Genomic DNA, 17,134 nt, shown 5'->3' on the forward strand with positions numbered 1-17,134 from the left:
GAAATAAGAACAAAAACATGATTGTAATAAATTAGAGTCACTTTATTTCTCACTCCATCTTAATCTAATTTTACTACACCAGTGTGTTAAGTACATGTGAGGAAGAGGAGGATGAAATTATCTTATTTTGGGAATAAATCTGTTGGAGGCTTTTTTTTCATTCACACTAGATATTGATGGTAAAATGTTGTATTACATGTATCGTGGAGTATTGGTGGGTCTATACTGTGGCAATATTAGTATGGGATTAAGGATCTTAGGACTCCCTCCACTGATGATCATCACCTCCGTCATCCTCACCAGGGAGCGGGTTAACATTCCAGCCCTCCTAATCTCCCTTTAAGACGCACAGGTCTTTTGTGGGCAGAAACCTGCCATGTGGTCAGATTAAAGGCCTCTGGGAGACGTGTGGGACAGGACATTTCTGCACTTAAGTCTAAAGATTATTGAGTCAGTGACTCTGGTGGATTTCCATGAAGTTACTGTACTTTTAGACTTAGAAATGACTCTGTGGTGACACTGAATACCGAAAGCACTTAGAGATTATAATAATACAGCCTTTAAACAGAGATATACTGTAATTGTACATACATACAGCATAAAAGAAAAGGTATAAGAATAAGGAAATTGTCATGTAAAGGAAGTCAATCAAATCTGATTCAGCAACCATGTTGTTCAACAGCTTTTATGCCAACTGAAAAGGTCAACGCTGTTTTTCGATTCACTTCCACCTGAAAGTGACAAGTCAGCATTTCACACCAGCCCAAAGAACCACATGTTGACGCCACTGCAAAAGTAATCAATCAGAACAATAACTTCAACAACAACCTTTACATGAAACCAGCACGTTTTCCTGCAGACATACTTTCTATTATTGTGGTATTTACTGATTCTCATCTTTCACGTATTCCTTTGTAGGATTATCACTTTCAATACGTACTTTTCAATCCAGTGCAGTTCCTGACTTGTATATTAAGTGAAACCCCCAGTCTTTGTTCTGTGAATGGGGCCATACTTATGTGTCACAGTGGACTTTCTCTCCAAACAAAGGTCACTGATTGTGTTGACTTTCACCGTCTCTGTCAATCCTTCTTTTGACAGAAGAGAGTGGACTCCAAAGCCACACCCTGTATTTTTTTAAACACTTTATTTGAGTGTCTAAATTGCAAATATTCCAACAAAATGCAATAAAAGATGTCAATTTCAGTGTTGTTTCTGAAAGAGAAATGGCCCTATTATAACACAGTGATGATTTTCTGATCATCCCCTGAGATTTCATTATGACTCATTAAGCAGATCAGTTCATCTAAAAACTGAATTATGAAAATCAATCTTTCGAGAATAAACTCGTAATATTAAAAAAGTCGTAACATTATGAGAATAAGGTCATAACACTATGAGAAAAATGACGTAATATTATTACGAGAATAAAGTCGTAACATTATGAGAATAAAGTCATAACACTATGAGAAAAATGAATAAAATTGTAATATGAGAAAACAGTTCATATTAAAGTCATTATTAATCAAGCAAAGACGATCAGCTGCACCCTGCGACAAGATGAGAAACATTAACATCGCACCATTTGAGATAACAACAAACAAAAACTCACTATTCACTGTGTTATATCCCACATCCTGTAGGTTTATTTGTTTGTTTGTTTGTTTTTTAAATATAAAAAAATGAACAAAAATGATCACCAATCTTCATCTAGCGCTCTAGCTCCAGTGTGATGATGAAGCACAAACTGGGGCTGAGGTTCTTTTAAAGGTATTGTGTTCTTTGTTGAACGGCCGCAGAGGTTTTAGCTTACGCCTGTGGCCACGGCTGACTAATGCTGTGCTGGCAATAGGTGATTCCATTTAGCAGCCGTGTGACCTCTCACCTTTCAGGCCAGTATTCACCCTGACCCCCCTCCCTGCCCCACACCCACCTCCACAACCCCCTGAACTCAGCAGTTCGCCGTGTTTGAAAATTCCCTGGAACAAAGCCAGAGGCAGATGGTCTGCTGACACCTGACACGTGTTTGTGTTACATCAGTATAACAATATCCAGCATCGTCACTTATTATGGATTCTGTTAAGGAAGATCACATGAAATTATATGAAATGACCCTTTTTCATCACACAGATTCTTATCTTGTCAAGTTCAATTAAGGTCACTGAGGGGTTTTTTGGATGAATATTTGACACTATACAGTTTACCCTCTCTGTCAGAATTTGATGAGACAATATTTTAGCACATTAAATGTGAAGCTATAGGCAGAAGACTGTTAGCCTAGCTTAGCTTAGCATAAAGACTGAGGTAAAAGCTGATGTAGCTCTGTCCAAAGGCAGGTGGGTTCAAATGGGGTTGTGTTTACCTGTGCCAAATTACAACATACATTATCTGAAGGCAGAAAACTTAACAATATTATAGAGAGAGAAGAGAAGAAACCAATAGTTTACACAGTGAACATTGTACTAGTGGAGAGATAAAGAAAAGTCCCTTCAAACAGGAAGAAATCTCTGACTGAACCAGACTCAAAGATGTGTCTAGGCCGGTTGGGGTGAAAATAGGTTTAGACAGGACCTGTTTATAGTACTATGATGTTATTTATACACGCAGTGGCATCGTTTGTTGATATAAAATTATAACAAAAATCAATTTTACTAATAATGACAATATTACTACTGCGTATAATAACAATACTAATAAAAAATTTGCCTCAAAACTGGAATGGTTGTGAGATTGACCTACTTCATGTCATTATTCATTCAACATTTTACATGGAAAGTTTCTGGAAGTCGTTGATGTTTTTACTAGCCCATGAAAAGGAAGGGGATTCTTTTGTGTATTTTGGACAATAGAAATGCTGTTCTGAACATAAACAAACAGTAACTCTAGTGATACTAAAACTATTTAATTACATAATTAAAGGTGGTGGTGTGGACACACTTGGGAAAAGGACAGTGGCCTGAATGTGAGACTGCAGATCCACTTCCCTGTTGCTTTAAGTGGATTCCTCTCAGTTCACATGAACGGGGGAACAGCCAGGCACCTCTGAGGAATGCTGGGTAGAGCCCAGTGCTTGTTGCTTTTGGAGTCCCCTGGGGCCTCTTACATAAATCCACTCTGAACGACGGCCGCTGACTAACGGCTCCAAATTGGCAGTCATGGGCCGGAGCACGACTTCCACGGAAACTCAGCCACAGACCTGAGAGCCAGCATCTGCTCCTTTACACCGCGGAGTGGAGTCGTGAGAAACACTGTAATTACGGTCGACTTCAGCGGTCGAAGCTTTGACACTCCACAATTCATCCACGCTCAGTGTGTCGGATTAACTTAAAACCATTATTACTGTTTAGACAGTGTGTGGTTTGTAGCTGGAGGAGAGACGGGAAGTGCACAAATGCTAATTGCTCTTTTAACACGGAGCAACATGTACTTTTATAATTGCACACTGACAAAGCTCTCACATCAGTGACTGTCCAAACTCCTGCTCTAAGACTGTCTTCTATTCATCTTTCTTCATGTTATATTAACTGTATTGTCTGAACCTCAAACATGTTTCTGTGTAAACACTCTTACTTACATGCAGGTAAAATGCAATCATACTTTGAGCTACTTATATTACAATTGATCATTTTAATTTTGTCTTACTAAAATATGACACAGGGCCACACGGTGACAAAGTGGCTTGAATTGTTGCGTCACGGGGTTGTTGGTTTGATCCCACTTCGACCACGATCCCTGCCTTTCGCCCTATGTCCGCTGGGATTGGCTCCGGCCCCCCACGACCCTCATGTGGAGGACAAAGTGGAAGAATATGAATGAATGAAAATATGATGCCGTTTATGAACATTAATGTTTTGAGATATGCTTACGTCTTGTTGGACTTTTCATACCTGCTGCGTCTGAAGTTTTTATATCAACCTGTGAGGGTTTAGTCGTGGAATGATGAGCAGAATAAATCAGGCATATTTGTTTATGCTTAATTAGGCTATTAAGCTGCTTTAGAATTATTAAAGACTCAACAAACATACAACCAGTTTAATGTAAATAGTTTAAAAAATCAAATGAAATATTCGGGGTTCGTAAACTGTACCAAACAGTTATATTATTTTTATTTCACAATGACACATTGGAGATATATATATATATATATCCCAAAAACACATTATCTGACATGTCATATCTAAAATAAAAAACAATACTCGCTTTCAATTTGCACATCTTGAGTGTCTTAAAAGACAAAAGAATAAAAGTGAATAATACAAATGAAGTACACAACAAAACACATTTCCCAGCACATAAATCTATATTGCATACACATTTAATTGGATATCTGAAATGCATCAATGGATCATCTTTAATGTTATTCCTGTAGACAAGGGAAAACTTATTTTAAAGGCCACCATATGGACTTTAATTCACCAGAAAGTAGCCTGGCCAGCTGCCCCACAGCAGAGGACAGATGATCAGTATATTTATGTTGGAGGATACCAGCACGTACTGACTGGTAAGCAGCAACGGGAGCTCTTTAGGTTGAGCCCAAAAGATCCAAAACACCAAGTCTCAGTTTGTTCATGCAAACTCACAAAAGAAAAGAAGACCATTCTGGAAATATAAAACTCCTACAGCATGAATGGTGCTGAGGTGCCACACACATTCATGAGGATTTTATAAACGAATTCAACGACGGCCATCTTCGGAAGTGGTCCAATACAGATTCACACACATGGAACAGTGTTTCACTGACAGCATACAGTGCTCACTTATTAACAGCAGACCCAACCCTCTGGCTTGTAAGGCATCAAATTCACAAACACTTGATTATGCGACTGTGCCATTGCAAGACATTCCGTTTCACTGCGTCTACTATAATTAGTGCTATACCACAGCAGTTTTGTATTTAAAAAGGCAAGGTGAGAGAGAGAGAGTTGCTGATACGGCTTCTGTATCCAACTAATAGCTGCAATGACGTCTCAGTCAAGGTCAGAGGAAAAGTCGGAAACAAAAAAACATTGTTATAAAAATGTAATTTCTGTAAAACTGACTACAGCATAGACGGCCTGTCAAAAACTTCAAGACAGAGACAGTAAATATTACAAACAGCATCTAAAGAGGGAGGAATAGATTATTTCTAATAACTTAAATACTTAAATTACTATGTAATACAATACTTTTCCATTTGGGGCCAGAGGGTAAGAAAATAGATCTGCTCAAAGCCTATGCAAAAGACAAGAAGGTAGACTTGTTTTAAAACAGGTCCATAGGCTAAGCAATATAACCTAACCGTGTGCTCTGACTCGTGTGTGTGTGTGTGTGTGTGTGTGTGTTAGTTTGTTTGTTTGTTTGTCCTTTTGGAGGCGAGAGCAACTCTCCAACCCTTTCAGTCCTGCAGAGAGAAGCTTTGGCACAGAAACACCATAAGACAAGATGACGCATTACAACACGGTGTTAATGAGTGACACTCATGCAGGACTCGCTTCAGTCCAAGAGGAGATAAGGTCAGTGAGCCCCAACATGCATCGCTACCATACTACCAGGGCAACAGACAACAAGAGAGGGACCAAGTGGCACAGAGGAGAGGCTGGTGGCAGGGTTTAGAGATTATAGAGAGGAAGATAAAAAGAAAAATTATACTCAAATGCATAAACCTAGAGGGGGGGGGGGATTTAACAGAATAAAAGGCTAATATCTGTATCAGGGCAACTACAGGGCAAAACAACAACAGCATCCTCAAGTGACAATGGTGATGAAATCTGCCTGTAGTGGTAGTTATCTAGCTTCTCCTCAACTTGTCTCAGACCTCTCCATTTCACAGAGATGACTCCACCTCTCTGGTGACGGTAACTTTGGTCTCTGACTGAGGACACACCTGAATGCTCGCAGTATGCTCTGTGTTCTCACTCATCACCTCCAAAGCTGAAGAAGCAGCCGACCTGCAGTCGCTGCTCACCTTTTTGTCAGCGCCCAGGTTCTGTTTGTCGGTCACGCCGCAGCACAGTTTTGGAGCGCACTGTGTCCGACAGGAGAGCTCGCAGAGCGAGTCTCTCGACTCGGAGTTGAACGTGACGAACTCTGGCTGGATGGTGGTGGCGTGGATGCCCTCGTCGTGAAAGAAGTCCTTGATCCGCTTGGCAACCTCCATGTAGGACGTGGGGTCGTGGCACTTGATGTGAGCTGTGGCGATGATGCGGCTGCCGGCCAGCTGCCAGATGTGCAGGTCGTGGATGGCCAGCACTCCGTCCAGATTCAGCAGCCGCTCGTTGAGCCGGTGCATGTTGATCTGCTTGGGCACCGTCTGAAGCAGGATGAGGGCCGACTCTTTGAGCAGCGGGTAGGTGGTATACAGCAGGATTCCCACCATGATGATGCAGAGAGTGGGATCCATGTAGAGGACCCAGCAAGGGCCGGCAGTCTTCATGGGCGGCACGGTGCGATTGACTGGCGGCTCCGGGCCATGATTGTGGACACATGGGTTCATACAATCCTCGTCAGGGAGGCAGGGCTGCCACACAAAAGTAAATATTACAGCATTGATAACCACAATGACGGAGCCCAGAGCATCACCCAACACATGGAGGAAAACCCCACGCATGTTGAGCTGCGACGATGAGTCCTGGTCGCCGTCCATGTCCTCATAGTGGGTGTTGCCATTCATCTGCACCTCTGTGCCGTCTTTACAGCTGATTTCTGAAGATAAAAAACAGGAGGTTAACTTGGTCTACTAGAACATGAGGTTGAAAGTACAATCATCAGCGGGACTTTGACACTTGGATACTAATGTAGCATTCAGAGTGAATATACAGACACACATAGGGACATGAACAGAAAAACAAAACAACAATTATCTAAAAAAATATGCTGTCAGCAGCAGCATCAAAAGTTAAAAGTTAGCAAATGCATGTTGGAGCCGTTCTAGGGGACACAAGAGAGGCAATTATAGACAATTTGCTAAAATACAGTTAATGTAAGTGTTTTCTTTGCATACAGTATTGTGAAATACAAGTCAGCCTTGTGACATAGTCTGTGCTGGAAGTGTTTTGAGCACTCCTGATAAATGTGAGCCAATATGCATTTATATAAACTCTGCTTTGAACTCTTTAAAATTACTCATTGATATCCCGTTACCGATAGGCGAGGGAAAAAAATGACAATGGATGAATATTAGTGAGCAGTGAGGAAGCACACATGGTGCTTGTGGTGTGGCACCCGAGCAATGGCTGCTCACGTTTATCCAGTGACTATACAGGTCATTTATCAGCAGCTAATGGTGCGGCTGGGGGCTGTCACTTTCACCCTTACACTGATGTATGACCCACGTAACGGCGATCAGTGCACTGGGGTGGGGGTACAATGTAGCCTACACTTATTGAAAATAGGAGGGAGTAACAGTGTGGGGGAGAAATGAGTTTAACCCTTCAGTGGGTGAGGAGGAAGGAGGAGGAACAGTGGCACATTTAAGGATGCTCTTGTGGGGGTTGTCTGTCATTGATTAACATCAAACGTTTCACAGACGAAAGGAAGAGGTGTTTCCGTCTATGACTATGGTGACCAAAACAGCAACAACAACAACAACGACAACAACACCATGGCTGTGAAACACAAATAAGGCCCGAGACCTTCAGGAATATTGTTGAATTTTGACCCTTGCAAATTTCAACTTGTCAAAAGACAAAGTTTCTTGGTTGGCTCACTCAGACAAACTCTTCAACATATCTCTACTCACACAGATAATTACAAAGCCTGAAACCTGAGTCTCCTATTGATGTCAGTGGCAGTTGTCACGTTTCAAAGGGATATAATGAAACACCAAACATTCAGTGTATCCTGATGTCAAAATTGTAGTGTAAGACAGTTGGCAGCTACACTGTACTGGAAACACTGTCTCGAACGTGTGTAAACTTATTGGTTTTATAGGAAAATGAACACAATCGACAGACACTGAGTGGCTTTATATCTGTTAAAAACTGATTCATTAATTCAAGGTTGACACTTCAGACAGATGGGGAGTCAAACCACATGTGATTGAAACTTCAGTGCAGCTTCTGCATTTTGGTGACCTGACCTGGAAAAATATCAGCTGACGAAAGCAAGTATGCAAGGAGTGATAAGGTGACCACAATATCACTGGAATTAACGCAAGAAGCCAATATTACTACAATTGTAGATGGAAAGCAGCAAACGCTCCCTTTATTCGATTTTTTTTAACTTGGCAATATATATTTATTTAACTATGTGTAATTATTTTAACTATTTATAGTGTCAATGTTATTGTTTATAGTGTCAACTTTAACTATTGTTCCCAAGATGGTGTGCCATTTTGAAGCGTATTATGTGTATGCATAATGACAATAAATATATCTTGAATCTTAATGAATGCATTACCGCATTAAAGACAAAGATAAAATGTTACCATTTATGTTACATTAATGTTATCATACCATTTGCCGGTCTCACATCCCCGGAGCTGTTGTGATTCGCCACCAAGTTGTTGGTCTCCTCTGCTGAAGACCCGTTCCCAGCCTGCTGGATCGCTTTGCCCTTTTTGTTCTTATTCCCATGACCGTGACCTCCGTGGGAGTGCCCGTGGCCGCCGCCGGCGTGCCCGTGGAACAAGCAGAGTCCAAGCAGATTGACCAGGAGCCCCACAGCACCGACCACGGCGACCACTATGGGTGAGTCGATCACATTGGGTTCAGTGAAACGCTCGATCGCCTCCAGTACGATGGTGAAGCATAGCGCGGTGAGGAAGACGGCGTTGACCAGAGCCCCCATCACCTCCGCCCGGATCCAGCCGAAAGTGTTTTTGTTGGTCGAGTGGGTTTTTTCCGCGAAACGCACCGCGACCAGAGCCACGACCAGCGCGATGACATCCGACAGCATATGAAAGGAGTCCGACAGCATGGACAGAGATGAGGTGATCCGGCTCACCACCACTTCCACAATGAAATATCCAAAAGTCAGTGAGAGCATGCAGAGCAGCCGGACTCGGTTCGGTTCACAGGCCATTTTGATCGTCTTTACAGTAGTCCTCCGTCGACTTCAACGAGGTCTCAGCGTTTTATTCTTACACGATCAACCGGTCAACAGCTAGCTAGCGCTCCGGTTCGACTCCTAGCTAGCGAGTGAGCTTATGCTAGCTGGCTCCCTGAGACAATACAACGGTCGGTGTAAACAGTGTCGTCATTCAGCAGGCATCACTCGCCCCGGTCTGAAGAAGCCACGCGAAATTAGTCCGTGATGAAAGACTAGGTACCGCGTGAATGAAGCGCGGTTTCGAACAGCATATTCCAGAAACGTTCCCCGACCGACGAGCTGTGCTTTGCAGACGGCTGAAACTTTGCACCCGAGCCGGTAAACTTTCCACACGGAACACGGCGTCGTAAGGACACGCCCCGTTTTATTCCAATTGGCGGAGCGGCACGGGTGTCGCCTCTGATTGGTCTCACTTTGCAACTGTCTCCAGTGGGCGTGGGAAAGAAGACAACCAGCGGTTGCTAAGCACGCAGCTGTACTCGGTTGATCGATGATCAAAAGTGTAACGAGTAATTCCAATCTCGTCTTCATGCTCCGCTGAAATTGTGCTATGATTATACATCACAGCGCTTCTTCTATCTTCTTAACGTCTAAAACCGTAAAAAAAAAAAACTCCCATAGAAATGAATGGACAGCACAGATGAAAGACATACTAGAACTTTTGCATCTTTGTTTAAAAAAACCATTACCATCAATATTTGCAAGACAACATTCACTAAAACATTTAACAGTCACTCTTTTCATATGATACAATCTACTGTCAATGTAATTAATCTGTAAATCTATTTAGTACCATTATCAGTGAGAAAACGTAACTCAATTTAGTATTAACTATAAACTCTAAAGACCCTTATTGATTAGATCTCCCTCCCACAAACTTGATACAATCAAGGCAAGTGGTGCAAACGTACCACCATCTTTACTTTCATTTTTTTTAAATGTCTTTTACAAGTAAGATTTAGCATTAAGTGATATAATCTAGTATTTATCTGCCTTAAATATCCTCTAAACACAGGGGTGATAATAAGTTATACATCATCTGCAGTTATTAACGGAATTAACCAAACAAAGTCTAGTTTAATCTTTGATATAGAAAAACAACGATCTGCCATTGTGGGGAAGCTGCATTTCAAATCACATTTGACTTAAGTGATTTAATCACTTTTTATGTCTATTATTAATCAAGCAACGACTCGTAACTATTGTTAAATCTGCCTTTGATCAAGAAACAAATGAGTTCCAGGTGTGAAGGTTTATGACGTTTGCTGTAATCAGGTTTCTTACAGTACTGGTGAACTGATGACCCCTTGTGGGAACTATCAGCTTTGATTAAAGGGAGCCAATGCAGTATTACTGTGATGTAAATTAGAAACTGTTTCGTTTGATGTTTTATTTCTAATGCTGTAGATATTTATACAAAACTAAAACTATGAATGGTACCATTTGACAAACAACTTCTCTAGCTGTACTTTATACATGTATAAATACTATTTGTATTTATTTTACAATGTGCACTGACAGTATTTGGCACACAGCTTTTCATTAGGATGACTCAGTCCTAGTTCTGTATAAAACATTTTTTTAATTTTGCATAGTTTCCATGTTAATGTCTATCACAGGCATGGTTCTTCATAATGTCACGTTACAACAAAAAGGAAACCTAACAAGTTAATTATATACACACACATAAAGAACACAGTGTATTTCACAAGCTGCCTATAAAAACATCTACAAATCAGAACATGACAGCGACAGTACAGTGGCTTAAGTCCTTGCCTTCACTCACTGTAACAGCTACTCACTCAATATATAAATCTTTATTTAGACCCAGTTATAATAGCTCCTGGCCTGCGATCACACGGTGGACTCATGGCGACACCTGTATGATTAGCGGATGCCGAGGATCTGTCTGCTCTTGAATTGACAGGCCTTTTCAACATCACTCAGAGTCCGAGCACGCAGATTGGCCGCCTGCAACCTCATCAGTATCAGCTCCTGGGGCATCGCACTCTGACGACTATCAGGCCGCTGGTTCTCTTTGCTCTCACCAGCAAAGTGGACCTTCTTCTTGCCAGGGGAGAGGCTCTCCACATCTAGGAGCACACATGGGGGGGGGGGTTGACCGATTAACAAACATTAAAGTTTAGTAACATGACGGCTGGATTTCAGATATCTAGGCATGCGGCGTGAGTTACAGACTTTAAAATGCAAGTTTCATTTGTTGGGAATACTGAGCCAGCCTTTCACAAGTACTATTTTCCTGTTAGTACATTATTGCATTTAGTTTGTATAGATCAAAGAATAAAAAGGTCCCAGTCTACAAAACTTCAGTGGCAGTAGTTTAAAAAACACAACACAGCAACACAGCAACTTGGTCAGCAAGTCTGTGGCGTCTTTCCATAGGAAATGCACAAATCCTCTAGTTTAATTATATCTCTATTGGTGTATAAAAACTTTATTAGCATGACTTTAAGAAGTAATAAATAAAACACAACACACAGACAGAAGGACAAAGACAAAGCATGCTCAGGTCTTGTCTCTGCTCAAGTCCACAGGTCTTCTTATTCCCATACCTATGTCTTTGCCATAGAAAGGTGCCAGGTCCCGCTGCTGCTGCTGCTGCTGCAGACGGTTGTAATTCAACAGTAAACTCTCTGCCCTGAAACAGAAGATAATATTAAATTTAGAAGAAAAAGAGTGATAGATAAGTTAAATAAACCTCTGTGGTGACTGTTTAAAAAAAGAAAAGAAAAGAAAGACTGAAATTACTTAGCAAGCCTCTCGTGAGACAGACGTTCACGATCGCACAGCTCCTGTTCCCTTTCTACCATGAAAAAACAAAAACAGAGAAAGTTTACTTTTGGCATAAATAGCATTTATCTTACTCATCATACATATGTGTAAAATCCAGGGGGATTTAGGTGTGTAATTTACTTGAAGCAGGTTTGGTTACAACACTTCTGTAACAAAGGTAGCATGCAAAAACCTGATCCAGTTACACAGGTTTGTTTGACAACATGAAATATGATAAACAGTGTTTTCAGTTCATTAGACACTCACAACACCACTGCTAAGGTTAGGCATTGTTTGGGTTTCTTGTGATATTAGTACTTTCATAAATGTGCCCGAAATTGGAAAGCAGCCCAACGCCTTCAATGTGCAAATATACACAACAAATTCACAAGACCTTGCAGGACTACATTTAAACCTGTTCCTATTGCACTCATTTTAGTGTAGGATTGGTTTATCACAGGTGAAAAACACGTTCAATTGTTTCTTTACATGCCAGAGTCATAATCACTGCTGTTACTACTCATTTCCACTGTACTTGACAGAAACAAATGTAATACTCTGATAAAGAAGGAGTATTTTCTAGTCTTGAGCCAGAGGATGATAATCCCCACTTCAAGTGAGACAGATGTAATGCACTGATTGAATGTCTTACTCTCCAGCCTCTCTTCACGTCCCTTCAGTGCCTTCTCTCTGTCCCTCAGTGCCTCTTCCCTGAGCCTTAGCTCTGCAGCTGTGGGGACAGCAGGCGGCTCAGCGGGCTTGTGAAGGGGACAGTCAGAGTCTGCAGATTTTCTCCAAGGCCGCACCTCCACCTTCCTTTGCTCCTCTGCAACCACATCAGCCAACAGGCTGCTCTGGAGAATAGACTCCACAGATGGCCTCAGATAGTCCTAACAAAAAAGACAACCCATTACTGTACAATCCCTGAGGACAGATCTGCTTGCATGCAGACATCCTTAAGTATTACTGTTCACACCTAGCATTAAAAAGTGTCCTGGATGCATTTCCTGTAACCACACAAGATTGGATCTGGCATCCCCCACTCTTTATTTGAATACACACTGCCAGCATGTTTACAAGATATAAATGACGTTTTTACCAAGTCTGACTGCACAAAGGGGTGTGGATTACTGTAAGAAAAATTGCAGGAGGCGAGAGGATGGCTTGTGTTTATGCAGATAAGGAATATGGCCACATGCATGTCTGAATGGGTGTAAGCAGCAGGTGGTGTTTGGACAAATTAAGGGTCCACTTCAATCATATTACAGAATGTTTGCATGATTAACTCCTAACCTTCAGGTCGAGCATTTTGCTGAGTAAACTATTCAGTTTATCAGAGAAGCGGTAGGGAATTCTTCTAAACTTTCCCTCTCTGATCTTCTCTGCCAGATCCCTCTGGTTGTAAGCAGTAAACGGAGGCCTAAAGGAGACAGTTGGGGAAAATGTCATTTGCGGTCAACAAACAAGATGTTGGAAAAAGAAAAAAAAAAAGAAAAACAAAAAAAGAAGAGCTGAACTTACGACAGTGCACATAGCTCATACAGCAAACACCCAAGTGACCAAATATCTGACTTCTCGTTGTATGACAACTGGTTCATTTGCTCCTGCAAGACAGATCGCCACTAATTAGTCACAGTTAATATTTAACATCGACAAAGATTGACAGAAGTAAAACTTACTGGGGACATGTAGTAAGGCGTCCCAACAAATGTCTTTGCAAAGCTGGTGTCATGATTCAAGATCCTCGCCAGACCAAAGTCACCAATCTTAACATTCTGTTTCCTGTCGAGGAAGATGTTGGCTGGTTTCAGGTCCCGATGAAGAACTGTGGCCCTGCCGTCGCTGCGTCTGTGGCACTCCTTTAGGGCCAGCGAGAGCTGCGCCATGACTCTCAGGACAAACTGCTCCTCCAAATAACGCCTGCAGTTGTAAAAAAAAAAGAACCATTTAATTCTGCAGGTACTGTCAGACATGAATTTCACATAAATAAATACACAACCAACTGTACAGTGTTCATGTCACCATCCAGTGTCTCATGCATGAGACCATGGTCACCTTTCTTTGATGCAGCGGCCAATGAGGCTGGACAAGTCCCCACCCTCACAGTACTCCATGACGATGTACAGCGTTGTGTTAGTGCGGTCGATGATGCGGTCATAATATCTCACTATGTTTGGGTGCTTAAGCTCCCGCAGGAGGTTCACCTCCGACACCAGCATCTGCTTTTCACTCTCTGCCATGGTGCCGTAGTCCAGCTCCTTCCACACTAGGATCTACAGTGTAAATAAGGGGCAAATTAATCACAAAGGCAGAGCATGACATCTAATAATTATAAGCAATAGGGATGAAATAAACAGTGATGATAGCATACTAGGATAATGAGAAATACATGACAGTGGCTGTTCACTGTCAAGGAAGCCGTATATTTACATGTGACGAATCAGATCATACACAAACAGACATTTGTCAATATTGTGTGCTAGTAGTAAAGTGATAAACCACGAGTTCCTAGTTGGCTTGACAAATCACGTAGTCTGTGATCCCTTTCCGGTTCAGTCGGTTAGTGTGTACTCCAGTCTTTTCAAAATCAGTAACGACTATGAACGTTGTGTACACACACTGGACCATTATGTGAAAATTACCCAGCATGCACTCTGAAACTAAGGAAGCTAAATGGAACTCAGCCATCATTGATTTGATTACACCTGAGATTTTCCCTACTGTGACCCCTCAAAATGGCTGCTGTGCAAACAGGGACCACAACTACTCTAGTAGAGGTTCTTTTTAAGTTCCAATGTAAAGTGACAAACCTCTTCCTATTGTCATTTAGATTCATATGTATTACACGTCTGAGCAACAGAGAACAAACTGTTGAGGATAATGGTAACCAGTTACATTTAAACAACGATTTCTGTGCACATAAACGTTAAGTTTTACTCACTTTTCCGTCGGATTTCCGTTTTATTTTCTGGCATCTTCCATAGGAGCCTGAGCCTATCGTGTACAACACTTCGTAGTCCTCAACACGGGACGGCATTTAAACTGTTCTTTTAAAACGAGTCTAACGTTAAGTCACCTTGAGCTCACGCGTTAACCCGGCTCCTAAACCGGGAAACGTTAGAACAGACTACTTTCCAAAGTAGTCTTGATATACTTCACCGCTCGGTTTTATCTTAAATGTAGATTATGGCGTTTAAAAACACAATACTATCATTTTTGGCGTACTTCCTCGCTTACTCCGCTTGTTTCCAAAACAGTAAGCTGTGTCTGTTGGTTTAAATTGGTGCCCAAATACTCGCCGCTGATTGGTCTAAGGGCCTCACACGGAGACTCCTGATTGGCCAGTGCGAACATACAAGTTGGGAGGTCGCTAAGCGCCTGAAATACCGCGAGACTAGAGCGGGAACATAAATTATATGCGCTCTTTTGTCCACAAGATGGCGCCGAAAATACACTTACTGAGATGGATAGATAGATAGATAGATAGATAGATAGATAGATAGATAGATAGATAGATAGATAGATAGATAGATAGATTATTGTGTATATTTAAACAAATGTTCCTCCTCTTTTGGTGCCGTTTTAAACGTCACACACTGAGGTGGAAAGGGTGAGAATGCGTTTCTTCTAGCTGAGAGGCGCAGGAACTGAGCAAGTAGTTGTATATTAAGACCTACAAGAATAGCTCTCCATGGATAAAAATAAAAGAAACAGCAACTACATCAGATGTGTAAAACTACTTTCTGTTTCTGTCTGTGATGGTGAGAGACATGATCCTGAGGGTTTTGTTCACCTCTCATCCACGGTTGTTTCTCGAATAACGGAGAAGGTCACAGGCCATCACCAGCGCAGTTTCCATGACTGCGTTATGGAGCAGAGGCACAGGAGGCTGATTGGCGTCTTTGGCCCTTGGATTTGACCAGAGGGGCCTCCTGAGGAGTCGCCATCTGAGCATGGCAACATGCAGCGACCTCTCACTCTGCTCTTACTTCTAGGTATCAGATACACCACTATAATAACACAGCAGGGTTTACTGATGTAGGTCTACTTTGAGTCTAGAAGAAGAAAACAAATCACCTCTTAGTTGTAATATTATAGAAAAAAATGGACTAGAATAGAGATTTATGCAGTATAGCATTGTCAAAACTAAAATGAAAAATAGTAAATAAACAAACAGACTAGATACAAACTCATTGATGGTGCTGCTAGTAACCATGCTGTATGTGAAAATCTTTAAGCTTCTAAATTATTAATAAAAGCTTTGTTTATATTACAATATTCTAGATGCCCAAACTAGGTTGAAACACTGTTAATGCCCTGATATCTTTTACTTCTTAAAGGAACAACTTTTCTGTCTTCAACCACACTTCAAGATAATCCCAGAGGGGATAACCTTTAATTAGGTTCCACATTTAAAAGATCACATTTAATCCTTAGTCTGTGCTTTATTTGATTGCTGCTACATTAAATCTAAATCACACTAATATTAATTAGGTTATGACATGATGCTCTTGTTTCTTATCCGACTGCAGTCCACTGTGTAACATTTAGGCGGGTTAACAGGCAAAAACTGAATATTACATTACATTTTCATGTCATGAATATGTTACTGTAAAGTATGTTTGTATAAGTGTAAAATGGCTTTTAAATAAAAATATTATATTGATATTATATAATTATAATATTATTATATTATATTTATGTAGCCATAGAATAATCCGTTTTATGTACTTAAGAGAAGGGTCTTGCTTTACATTCCGCCATGTCTCTACAGCAGCCCAGTGGACAAACCAGTGTTTTGGTGGACAATTTCCTTTGTGGTTCGTGAAGGCCACCATAGTTTCCTGAGTGGGAAAGTCCTATGTCTGTTGCAGTCTGCAGTCTCACCACTATGTCAATAATTCCTGATTTTTCCCTCATTTAAGTGTAAGATAAATGGTGAATCGTGGTTCCTGCTGCCTGAGATAAACTCTGTCTGTGGGGTTCCTGTGAGCCGCCTCAGCAGGACACCCATGAAAACAGTCATGTTCAAATTATCCTCTCAGCCTTCTCTGATCTCTGCTGCCAGGACCACACACTGACACAAGTCACACCCACCGTGAAAGTGAGCGCCCGCGCCGCTCTGTTCAGTCTGCCTCTGCAAAGGTCACTCCTACAAAGAGCTGGAGGAGTTTGGAAATCAGCCAGGAACAGACAGAGGAGTAAAGGGGGTTGGCGGAAAAGTGACAGCTAAAAACAACAGAGACAGTCCAGTGCCTGAGGCTGCTCTGACGTCAGCTGCCCATGTTAAAGGCCAGGAGATGAGAGGGAGCGA

General features: G+C 41.5%; 2 protein-coding genes across 2 annotated transcripts; both read right to left on the bottom strand.

Annotated features, from left to right (window-relative positions):
* Positions 1–4,073: 4,073 nt before the first annotated feature.
* slc30a1a (solute carrier family 30 member 1a) lies at positions 4,074–9,350 on the bottom strand. Its single transcript, XM_044049293.1, has 2 exons — positions 8,433–9,350; positions 4,074–6,681 (listed from the first exon to the last, which is right to left on the bottom strand). The coding sequence occupies exons 1-2, from the start codon at positions 8,998–9,000 to the stop codon at positions 5,804–5,806; spliced, it is 1,446 nt and encodes a 481-aa protein (XP_043905228.1). The 5' UTR covers positions 9,001–9,350; the 3' UTR covers positions 4,074–5,803.
* Positions 9,351–10,589: 1,239 nt separating this feature from the next.
* nek2 (NIMA-related kinase 2) lies at positions 10,590–15,118 on the bottom strand. The gene is made up of 9 exons (XM_044049294.1): positions 14,762–15,118; positions 13,876–14,093; positions 13,500–13,740; positions 13,342–13,424; positions 13,114–13,240; positions 12,473–12,710; positions 11,797–11,851; positions 11,601–11,686; positions 10,590–11,120 (listed from the first exon to the last, which is right to left on the bottom strand). Exons 1-9 carry the CDS (start codon positions 14,855–14,857, stop codon positions 10,915–10,917), a joined length of 1,350 nt encoding a protein of 449 aa, XP_043905229.1. The 5' UTR covers positions 14,858–15,118; the 3' UTR covers positions 10,590–10,914.
* Positions 15,119–17,134: the final 2,016 nt, after the last annotated feature.

Source organism: Solea senegalensis, linkage group LG17 (genome assembly GCF_019176455.1).
Source record: "Solea senegalensis isolate Sse05_10M linkage group LG17, IFAPA_SoseM_1, whole genome shotgun sequence".
Classification (NCBI taxonomy): Eukaryota; Metazoa; Chordata; class Actinopteri; order Pleuronectiformes; family Soleidae; genus Solea; species Solea senegalensis.

What these genes read in the sequence shown, in the direction of transcription:
- slc30a1a (XM_044049293.1), bottom strand. Translation starts at nt 9,000, where the DNA reads ATGGCCTGTGAACCGAACCGAGTCCGGCTGCTCTGCATGCTCTCACTG. An exon ending in GGATGTGAGACCGGCAAATG is followed by an intron (nt 6,682 to 8,432) that starts GTATGATAACAT and finishes TTTTATCTTCAG; the next exon opens with AAATCAGCTGTAAAGACGGC.
- nek2 (XM_044049294.1), bottom strand. Translation starts at nt 14,857, where the DNA reads ATGCCGTCCCGTGTTGAGGACTACGAAGTGTTGTACACGATAGGCTCA. An exon ending in ACGTGAAGAGAGGCTGGAGA is followed by an intron (nt 11,852 to 12,472) that starts GTAAGACATTCA and finishes TTTTCATGGTAG; the next exon opens with AAAGGGAACAGGAGCTGTGC. An exon ending in TCTCACGAGAGGCTTGCTAA is followed by an intron (nt 11,687 to 11,796) that starts GTAATTTCAGTC and finishes CTTCTGTTTCAG; the next exon opens with GGCAGAGAGTTTACTGTTGA.